Source organism: Panicum virgatum, chromosome 9N (assembly GCF_016808335.1).
Source record: "Panicum virgatum strain AP13 chromosome 9N, P.virgatum_v5, whole genome shotgun sequence".
NCBI classification, from domain to species: domain Eukaryota; kingdom Viridiplantae; phylum Streptophyta; class Magnoliopsida; order Poales; family Poaceae; genus Panicum; species Panicum virgatum.
Genome location: NC_053153.1, coordinates 8640701 through 8651975, shown reverse-complemented (window position 1 = coordinate 8651975; position 11275 = coordinate 8640701). Strand labels below are relative to the sequence as shown.

At 45.7% G+C, this 11275-nt stretch overlaps 2 protein-coding genes across 3 annotated transcripts; one reads left to right on the top strand and one right to left on the bottom strand.

Moving 5' to 3' along the window:
* Window positions 1–320: 320 nt before the first annotated feature.
* On the bottom strand, window positions 321–5222 carry LOC120691466 (magnesium-dependent phosphatase 1-like). The gene is made up of 4 exons (XM_039974538.1): window positions 4987–5222; window positions 4678–4849; window positions 4059–4175; window positions 321–755 (listed from the first exon to the last, which is right to left on the bottom strand). Exons 1-4 carry the CDS (start codon window positions 5094–5096, stop codon window positions 633–635), a joined length of 522 nt encoding a protein of 173 aa, XP_039830472.1. The 5' UTR covers window positions 5097–5222; the 3' UTR covers window positions 321–632.
* Window positions 5223–5953: 731 nt separating this feature from the next.
* Window positions 5954–11240, top strand: LOC120690594 (cyclin-H1-1-like). Of its 2 annotated transcripts, XM_039973300.1 has the most exons (14): window positions 5954–6292; window positions 6407–6457; window positions 6561–6615; window positions 6785–6903; window positions 6988–7061; window positions 7299–7419; window positions 7499–7567; window positions 7941–7982; window positions 8861–8938; window positions 9102–9160; window positions 9282–9366; window positions 10421–10509; window positions 10592–10654; window positions 10738–11240. In XM_039973300.1, the coding sequence occupies exons 1-14, from the start codon at window positions 6233–6235 to the stop codon at window positions 10739–10741; spliced, it is 969 nt and encodes a 322-aa protein (XP_039829234.1). In that variant the 5' UTR covers window positions 5954–6232; the 3' UTR covers window positions 10742–11240. The 2 variants fall into 2 exon arrangements, with proteins under 2 accessions (XP_039829234.1, XP_039829235.1); XM_039973301.1 differs by having other exon boundaries at window positions 10592–11240.
* The last annotated feature ends 35 nt before the right edge of the window (window positions 11241–11275 follow it).

The following is an 11275-nucleotide window of genomic DNA, read 5'->3' as shown; positions in this document are numbered from 1 at the left end:
GGCATTCCCTAAAAAAAAAACTTGCCATCCTGCATTCCTGCTTACAACGGTTGTGCCCCATTTGTATTGTTTTTCATTTTTATATTTGGTTTATCAATGAATAGTACATAACGTCAACGAAGAGTGCTTTCCAGCCTGAAAATGGAAGTCTCCTTTTACCCTGCCCATTTTCTCCACTCCCCGTCTTTTGTTTTCAGATAATGGGATATACAAACATATCCCACTTAACCATCTTATACATTTCACGCTTGCCGATCCAATTCAGGGCAATTTTGGCTTGACGATGAGACAGCTATGTTCAACATCTAACAACCAGACAGTTCACTGAAACATGAAATTTAAAATGAAAAATGTACAGGTGTGATTTACAGTAGGGCACATGAAAATTCTGGTACAGCACGTAATCAATCAAAAATGCACAAATACATCAACTGAGTGGGTAAAATAAATACATGCAGTGCTTTGCTTCAAACATACATTAGATAGTTGCTGCATCAGCACACTAGCTAGTTTCTGAGGCCATCCTTCCTCAAAACAATGTTCATGAATAGGGGCAATTGATTATAAGAAATTCGGGTACAACGTTCCAAAGGTTTTTTTTTGGAGAATGTATTGCTTTTTCCTTTTCAAGGCTACTCGTCTTGCTTTCTGCTGGAGGCAGCAAAGTTACTTGCAAAGTTACTGAGACCCAACTTAAACATGTCGAGGTTCACTCCGTTCTCTACTAGAACACTCGTCACTCCCATTTTTGATACCTGAAAAACAAGAGATAAATATTTTAGTTAGGGTAACTTGAAGCAATGGATGTCGTAAAACTCCCTGTACGTGCACATAAATACAACCTACATGGATATATCATATATATGCAAGTATATGTAATAACTACAACATGTCGGCCTACACGCTTGTGCCGTATGGCGGAGTGTTGTGTTCAGGGGAACCAAGAGGTATGAAACCACCAAAATAGCCTACAGCTTATTTGTGGATGGGGCCTAATAGTGCTGGATTTCAAACAACCATGATTTCACTTTAAACTAACAATTATACCATCTAAAATATGTACATATCATGCATAGAGTTTGACTTGTCATAATCAAATGACCAGTTTGTACATGGCATTATGTTAGAAATACTTGTCATAGTAATTAACACATGAGTTTGACTAAGTTTGGTTACAATAGGAACATATAAAGAACATCATGAAGTTCTGTAAATAATTTATTTATTGTCATAATGAAATTCTAACAGAAACTGTGCTTGATGTGTTTTTGTCATAAAAGCAATCCTGAAAGTATGAATGAACTGTCTAAACATATAATCTTGGTCCAATCAAGGTTCAGCAATAACCAATAGCATTATGCAATTTATATGAGTCCACACCACTTCTGTTAATGATCATCGCCATAGCTTCGATTTATTTATCTACAGAAGCTTGTGGAACATGGTGTTCATTATGATCAAATCTATCGATGCCAAACATCACAGATAGAGTTAAAAGTTCAACTGTTTCAATCATATTGTGCAGAGATGGAATAAGCAAAGCAACTAGCCTAGAATTCAGATAACTATTACTTTTGTCCTATACAGTGAGTTAGGCATTCCTTCTAATCATGATTATTTGAGTAAGAATACAATTAGCATGTCAAAATATACACAGCATCAAGCAATATATCCATATGACTCGAGATCCAAATTTTTTTGTTTTCCTATCTAACATTCCATACATTTTTTTTGAACGAACGACACTCGACGAGTGTGTTTCTATTGATACAACAGAAAAATACAAGATTATGTCCCTGGGAGGACATAACCAGGAAAAGAAAAGAAAACGCAAAAACAACACCGACGGGTTGGATTGGGCCATCAACACGCGCCGAGCTCAAAAAACATAACACAAGCTGGTCGGATTGGGATGCCGATGCAAGCCAAACAACTCAAGCCAGTTGGATTGGGGCATCAACATGGAAACACAGCTCTACTCGAACTATACTCAAACGAGGCCACACCACTCCACTCAAAACGACAACAAAATGGAAGCAGTATCGCAGCATCCATCCACTCCACTCTCTTGTAATCGTCGAAAAACCTCGGTGTGAACCTACGTCGAGAAAGAAACGAAGAAGTGGACAACATCGCACCAAGAGCATCGCTGCCATGCAGGATCCTTCGCCGCGATGCCGCTGCAACAAAACACACCACCTGACAGAGTGAATAACACTGAATCCGAGCCACTCGCAGACTGCCACGTAGTCGCCATCACAATAACACAACGCGTGGGGGCCTCGCCGCTTCCGCCGTTGGACTCCACCTCTCACGTCTGCGCACGGGGGCCACGCCACACCCGCCACATAACTCTACGCCCAGAATCCGTTTCAGAAGTCGCCATCGGAGTGGTGAGCAAAGATGCCCCGCTCCCCCGGGTCTCAATCAAACAGCCAAGCCATCGCCGCAGTTTCGACTTCGCCTCGTTGCTTTACCCTCGCATCTAATCACCACCGCCATAGCAGCAAGCCAGGGAAGTCACTTGCGCCGTCTTCCGACGTTGTACCGCACCAGGTGGCCACAGCCAGGCTGAGCAACCTGCCGCAGTCCGCTGCAAGTCTAGTTGTCCCATGACGCCGGTGCCGCAAGCGCCGCCATCTGACGCAGTCCCACACCGCACTGACCGTTGCCAAACAACACCAGTCGCCGCAGTCCGCTACTAGCAGTCAACCGGCAAACAAGCAACAACCCCTGGCCGCCACCAAGACAGCGATCGCCTCCGCGTGGGCATAGCAACACCCTTCCAGCTTGCCAAGCGGCGGAAATATCGACCCCAACTGAAGCCGCTATTGACAAAGGACCGCCGAAGCCACACACCGAGCTGGGTCTCTAGAGACGACGCCTCCAAGAAGGGCACGACGCCAAAAGCACCGCCGTCGCTCGTCCAGAGGATAGGGTTTTCACCCGGAGAACCCCGTGCAGCAGAGTTGTAGCTCTAAAATGACGCCCCCAACGGGGAAAGCGACGTCAACGCCGCCGTCATCCCGCCGGCGGCAACGCCGGCGAGGGCTTTCGCCCGGAGCATCCCAACCCCAAGCTGCACGTGCACAGCGTGGCAAAACCGGCACCAAAGCCACGGTAGCCCGTCCGAGACGACAGCGCGGCCGCGCCTCCACACGCCAATGCCGCCGAACTTCACATCCACTTTGGTCGCCGCAAGCAGCCTCACGCACGACCGGAGCATGCCCACCACCGAGGCCGCCGCCACGCGAGGGCAGCACCCCCACGCCGAGACAGCTGCCGTGCGCGGGCACCACGCTGACGCCGACCAAGACCCCGCGCTGAAACCGCCGCCGCGCGGGCCACGCGCCCCGCACTGTCGTCGCCGCCACCGCGGCCATCGTCGGATGCCGCGCACCGAGCACCATGCCCTACGCCGAGGCCGTCGCCGCCGCTACCGTGGCGCGCAGACTCCCGGCGCACCGCCCTCCGCCGGGAAGACGGGTCCCCAGACGCTGGGCTGCCGTCCGTCACCGCCGTCCGCCCGCCCGCCGTCCCCGCGCGGCCACCCCCCATAGCCGCAGATCCACCCATAGGAGGGGCAGATCCAGCCAAGGAGACGATGGATCCGGCTGCCAAGTCGCCGGAGAAGCTCCGCCGGCCAGCCTCGCGAAGCTCCACGGCGGCGTCCTCACCTCCCACGCCTTCTGCGGGTCGCTGCACTCACTGGTCGCCGAAGTCCTGGCCGCCGCCTTCCTTGCCACCCATCGGACTTCCGGCCTCGGGCTCTGGCGGCGGCAGGGAGGAGGACGTGTGGGCCAGCGGCCTCTCGACGCGGGGGCGGGTCGCCGCCCGAGTCGCCCAAGGAGAGCGGCTCGGGGGCCGGGAGCTAGCTGTAACTATGGTGTACTAACTAATAACATTCCATACATGATACATGAGAATAATTACTGCGCAAGATGAGTAAAGAATAGTAAAGCTCGCATAATGGGAACTTGGGAAGTCACTGTAAAGATATTCAACATTTTGGATAATAGCTGGAGAATGAGGTGCTCGCAGCGAGAATAAGTAATTACCGTTTTAATATTCCTGTCCTCATCATCAAAGAAAAGCATAGACTTGTAGGGAATCCCAGTTTTCCTCTGGATCTTTTGGAAATGCTCAGTCTTATGAGTCCAGCTGGAGAATATTTCCTTTATGCAGTGACCATGTGTAAGCAATATAGTTTAAGCATAATGTTCTCAAAACCAAAAAAAAAAACATGTGTTGCAGTAAGAAATGTCCAAGAACACAAAGGTGCGTGGGATGGGGGACAACTAGAAGTACACAGAATAGGGCATATAAAGTTTGATGGCATGCATAACCAAACTCACTGTACTTTAGGACACTGCTAGTGGGTTAGAGATTTAGAGTGGTATATAAGCAATTTTGCCTTGGGAAATATGTGCACATAATTGAGGAAGATTTCAATATTTTGAGCAGCCTGTCGATTAAAGAAAACATATTGATATAATAAATGTCCATTCCTAATGTGCTCGAACAGAACCAAAAATCAGCGTAAATAACACCCGAGCTCTTTGTGTTGTTCTTTGCTCGCATATAACCGTACGGGGCTACATCATGTTATCCCTCGATTGTTTTTCAAGAAAAGAAATGCCTGGACTATTGGTGCCCCGAGGAATTCTGTGTTCTTACTTGGGCAACGAACATGGACTGGAGCTCCAACTTGTCGATGAACACCTTGGCTATGTCCGGGGTGGGCGAGCGAGACGCAATTGCCATGTCGACCCCCTTCTCCTTGAGGGCGTACATGATGCCCCTGGCATGCCGGAAGAGGCTGGGCGAATCCCTCTTCGACCGGCACTCGCTGTCAAACCAGAAACCAGTCAACCAAACAAAGAAGAGACACCTAATAGCGGATCATCAAATTGACGATTTCTCACCAGCCAAGCTGGATTGGGAACTTGGGAGTGGGAGGGAGAGAGGGGGAGGAAGGGGACGGACCAGTAGAAGGGCCACAGGGTGTAGTCAAGGTCGAAAACGACGAGGCGGGGGAGCACCTGGAAGAGGCCCAGGATCTGCAGTGCCTCCGCCTTTACCCGCTCGTCGCCCATCGCTGCTCTCCTCTCCTTGCTGCGGCGACGGCCACTCGCCGGCGGGAGGAGCGGCTAGGGGAGACGGCGCCCCTGACCTGGACGGTTCGACAAGGCAAGTCGGCAACGAAGAAGACCAATTGAGCCATCATCATCAAGCGCTTGATCCTTCGCGTAGTGCCGTGGTGGACTGCTCCGAGATTTCGCTGGGCCTAGACCAGGCCGCGAGTCGGACGGTTGGGTTGGGCTTGGGCCGGATCGCACCGCGCCCCCGCAGACCAACACGCTAATCTTATACATCTTCAGGAAGATTTTTTCTTCTCCACCTTTTAGTGTTTGAGATTCGTGCAGTCATTTACAAGCATTAGATCTAACACACTCAAACACTATCCCTCACCCTCTCACCTTGCGCTCTGTCCGTGTCTAGCGCCCCCGCCCCGATGCGGGTTCTCGCCGCCGCCGTGCACACCGCCTGACGCGGCCCCGCGTCGCCGCCGCGCGCCCTGCCGCGGCCCTCCCCTGTGCCCGCTGCCTCCGCTATCGCGCGGCCGCCGCATTGCTCCGCCCCCAGCCCATCCCCTGCATCACGCCGCCGTGGCTGTAGCCTGCCGGCGTGCCGCCTCCTCTCCCGCGGCCGCCCGCGCACCGTGTGCCCCCAGCGCCGGTGCCGGCCGCCGGTATCGGAGAAGATGATAGAATTGATCCAACATTTTTAAATTGTTGGTTCAACATTTTTGAATTGCTAGTTTAATATTTTTTTTCTGTAAAATATTAAATAAACCATTAGCTAGGTCTTAATAAATTTTATAGATGAGTTGTTTAACTATCTTTCACACAACATATATAGAGTCAAGGACCGAATCGTTCTCTCTTCCGCCTTCCCCTACCGCAAAACCACCACCTCTATAAAGTCCAACCCTTTTTCTCAAAAAAAAAAAAAACCCACCACCTCTCCGGCGCTCGCCTTACCCGTCACCGTGCGCCTCGGCCGCCGCCGCCGCCGCCGCCGCACTGTTGTTCGCGCGCAAACAGCTGTCATACCGTCCACGGCCATCCGCTTCCTCTCCAAGCGGTGGGGTCCCGCTGTACTCGCCTCTCACCGGCACCCAGGGTTCGATCAGGTGCGGAGACTGTGAAGGAGGAGGCGGAGCGCAAATATGGCGGATTTCCGGACCTCCTCGCACCGGGAAAGGTGGATCTTCCAGCCACACGATCTGGTGAGCCCGGCGCTCAGGGTTTGCCGTTTGCTTTGCTATGCTTTGGCACGGCCTGGAGCCTGTTCTGACCTTGTGACAATACGGCGCGCGCGCCCTTGGTGTTGTGCTTCGCAGACGGAGAGGTGGGCGGCGGCGAACCAGCGGGCCACGGAGACCCTCGCGCAGGTTGGGTCTCGTTGGTTCATTGCAGTTGCCGTGATTACTTAATCAGCAGTTGTGGTTAGCTAATGCCGATTTACTCATTGTTCCTCTCGTGCTCTTTGTGAAGTATGGGACGACGCGGCTGAAGGTCCTTGATGGCTTGGTCCATTCACCGGATCATGGTATGCGACACTGGTTGATTGCGAACTTACTAGTATGGCTACCTGTGCAGTGTATACTGTATAGTGCTCCAAATATACAGTCGTTTTACTCCAAAGAACTGTGCTTTCATGATTTTTTTTAACTTATGTTTCGTCAAGTTTAGTGTTGAACTAGTGTTCTTTGATTCAGTTGAGGTTAGTTCGGATGTAAAGCCTCTGTCTTACGAAGAGGAGCAATTGACACGAGTATTTTACGAGCAGAAGATTCAAGAAGTATGTGCAGCATTCAAATTCCCTCACAAAATCCAGGTAAACGACCCCTCTTCCAAGATTGAGCCTTTGTCAGTTGTCACCGTAGGATTTAGTTGCTCATAATTGATCATTGCTTTTCAGGCTACAGCTATAACATATTTCAAGAGATTCTATCTACAGTGGTCTGTTATGGAGCATCACCCAAAGCATATTATGTAAGCACTAAGCAGTCATGATAACAAATATGGCTCCATGGTTGACAATATATAGATTGATTTCTAGCGTACTTAGCTAAGTTCCCTTAAGCTCATTATGTGAAGAGTGATGCGCGGGTCTTGACAAAAAGTATGAATGGGTGCTGTATCTTGTCCTGTACCTATACTGTAAAGGTCTTTCCTGAATATATTAGAATTTTGTCTGGAAATTCCAGTTAACCAACTTTCATTTGACAGGTTAACATGTGTATACACTTCTTGCAAAGTAGAAGAAAACCATGTTTCTGCTGAGGAACTTGGTAAAGGGATTCAGCAGGACCACCAGATCATTCTAGATAATGAGATGATCCTTCTTAAGGTATACCACTTATACATTTTGTCTTCTTAGTATCTCCAAGCAACCAGAATATGACATTAAGTTTTTTGTTGGCTTCCAGACTTTAGATTTTGATCTCATTGTTTATGCACCATATCGATCTATTGAAGGATTTGTTGATGACTTGGAAGTAAGTTTCATGTACTCGTTTTGTACTGCGAATCATGAAGTACAGATTCTCATATTGCTCTGTTTTAGGAGTTCCATGGCATTCACTGTTATAAGTAAATTCATTACTCCCTCTGTTCCAACTTCCAAATTATAGTTCACTTTAGCTTTGTCCTAACTTTGTAAAAAGCACCAACATTCATTCAATCAACCTGTTTACAGTGCATTTATTTGGTACTATAGATGTTTATATATTTCTCTAAAAACACGGTCAAAGTTACAGCGATTTGATTTAGGAAAGCTAAAGTGAATTATAATTTGGGACGGAGGGGAGTACAGTTCAACTTTTCCTCCAGCACTATTTATTGTCTTATGTTAATGCTTTTTATGTGAAGGGTTTCTTCAGGGAAGATAATAGTGCATTACAGCGTTTGAAGGTATCATTTGCTATTTCTTTTCCTTGACCTGTTTCAAATTGTAGAAGCTTATGCAAATTCTGTTCATCAGCACAATACTATCAGACACATGCATCAAGCATCATCCCAGTATCTTGCAAATGCCAGAAATCAATCTAGATACTGGGAATGATTATGACATTTGGCATGGTAATTGCACAGGGTTGATGGTACTAAAAGTGGTACTGGTACCAAGATTGTAACATTAGTTCTCATCTTTAGAAGTTTATAATTTGTTAAAATGCCACCATGTTTATAGTTATGCATGTGAGAAGGGCACACATCGGATATCTTGGTTTATTTCACTAGTGCCGATCTAAACATATTACTGATAGTGGACAAATCTGTCTGTGAAAATTGAGTTCGGTATGTGCATACAATACTACAGGAAACACAAAGTTTGCATATCTACTACTACTATCATGGCACACAACTTCTGAATGCTAACTTCTTTTCACATCAGTGATGCACCACACTTGAATATGTGGTCAGATTCTCTGATGTTAAGTCACCGCGGTTTGGTCACTGATGTGGGCCCTCTGGCACCAGGGCCCACATGTCAGTGATTGGGACTTTGATGTCAGAGGAACTGCTTCCATTTGAATATTGATTGGCACAGGAGTCATAAGACTACTATTCTTTTCAGTGAAGATACACTGCGCCATGTATACTTGATAAAACTGTAAAACAATAATCCCATCATCATGAGATGAGGAAGTGTGAATTTTCAAGTTGGGTTTGATACCCTAACCCTACATGCTCTCTCAGTTTATTCCTTACACGGAAAGAAACAAAATAATTACTAGACCATAAATATGCAAGTTGTACAGCCTCCATGCTTACCCCTGATTGGCTTTCAGGAGTTACATCACACCGCCATATCCTATGCTGACAAAATGATGTTGACTGATGCTCCTCTTCTGTATACTCCAGGGCAGGTAAACTTAAACTAACTATTGTTATTTACAGTTTCATTACCATTTTGATAAATTTACTGCTTGTATTTTGTATCCGGTTGAGAAAGTATCCAACATGCATACCAAGCTTAGTTTTCCAAGTTTTCAACTGATCCTATTAGATGATGTGCTTCAATCTTTGCAGTTGGCACTGGCTGCTTTGCACAAGTCCAATGATATTCTCAAGGTCTTCAATTTTGAAAGGTCGTGAACATTTGGTCTGGATTATTATAAGTAACATGTCTAGTTTTTATGTTTCAATATGTATTTGCTTTCTCTCTATTTATTCAGTAGAAATGTTACTAAATTCACTAATTATCTACAGATACTTGGAAACTATCTTCTCAAGGCAAAATTCTGATTGTACCGTCGAACAGTTTGTTCAGTCAATCAATGCAAGTCATTACTTGGTAATGGTTTTTGCATGGCTTGGGGTGATACAGTTTACTTACAAATCGGTTGTGCAAGTATTATTTTCAATCATACAACCTACCGCTAAGAAAAGTACTTATGCCATGCTTCACTATATTAGTTTGCACTTTATGTTGCACAGGATTACTAGAGAACTTGATAGTTAACAGAACATGTATAAATCATCAGAAAGCTGTTGATAATCTGTTGATCAGATGGGGTATAATGTCTTAAGCATCATGTCTGTTTCAAGTTGATACATGATATGATGATAAACATGAAGACCAGAGTCATGTATCCACTGATGACTAAATCATGATCAGTAGAGCTTTTATCACTAGTCACCGCTAGTAAAGACTAGAATTTCAGTAGCCACTTTATAAAAAGAATTCACAATGGTAAAGAATTGGATTGCTGGAGCCAAACTGAGCTGTGAGAGTGCTAACTCCTAAGTTCTAAGTAGACAGCAACGTAAAGGGTACCAGATAAAATATATTACCAAGTTTAATATTCAGTACCATTATGGCGTTGCCTTACTATACTATGGTATCTTGTTATGTACAGGAAGGTTTATGTATCCAAGTTGAACTCTGGGTTCCATCTTGATCGTGAAAGAGAGGAGAAATAAATTTCTCTGTAAATGGGCCTTCCTTTTAATTGTTCTTAGGGTTCACTTTTGACTTTTGTATCCCCTAATAAAATGATTTTAATGAATACTCATAGAAGAGCAAAGCCCCATTGACCATTGTATTGTAGAATCACATCTGGGCCCATAGAACAATGTTGGAAACTCAAAGCTGTCGCAACATTAGGCTTTATGCACTAATAGAGCTTAAGCCCTACAAAGATTGAAGGCTTGAAACTTAGAATCCATCGACCATCGGTCATTAATATGGTTGGAATATGGAACTTTTCTAGTATCCTAATTCTGCTCTTCTTTTTTGGTAACCATATGAGCATGTCAGGTGCTATGTGGTGTTACATTACCATGTATCGTTTTGATAGCCATTGTACCTTAGTCATTCTCTTTGTATTCTTTTTGCATGATTGCAGGTTGACCAGCTTAAAATACCTACTGTTAAGGATATGAGGCACGTTGACCGCAAGCTGAAACATTGTTGGGATCGAAGCTCTCATGATGAGTATGGCTATCATTTTCTCCATGACATATCTTCTGTCGTTATAACTCATCATACCCATTTTCTGATTAGCATATATCTACAGGCATAAGAAGAAAGAGAAAAAGACAAAACACAAATCGAAAAGAACATCTACTGATGCCCAGCTGTAAGCAGCTTGTACCTCTAACTCATGTTTGACCACGTTTCATTCAGTTCCTTGCTTCTCAACAACTTTCTCTGCCCCAACAGCTAGAAATCATATGGTTGAGCAGTGCCGTTGTGTAAAAATCAATTATAAGAATGAGGCGGTGAAAACTTCTGCTACTCCTACCAAGTGTGCTGTTTACTTGTATGCTACCACATTAACGAGTGGAGCAGCACCATCTTATTCAGGCTCTCCAAATGATTGAAATTGAACTCAGGCTATGACAGTTGTACCTGAGCTCCACATCCAACCTAGGCATCTTTCCGCAGCAGCTGTTACAGTTGTACCTGAGCACAAGCAATTTTGTGACGAGGCGATATCTTAACTTATTCCTTGGATATAGAGGGAGAGTTGCAGCAACATACAAACCAAGAGTTGTAACATTGGATGTCTATCGCTATGAATGGAGAACTGGAAATATATGCAGCCACTATTACTTGAGTTTCTTCTTTGTGGCTGTACCATTGTTGGGCTAAACACCGAAATCCAAGATGATCTGCCTGTGAATATGAATCATCTGGAACTAACGTGTGGTTTTGAATCTGAATCGAGTATATGTGAACAATGGCAGTGAAGACTCGT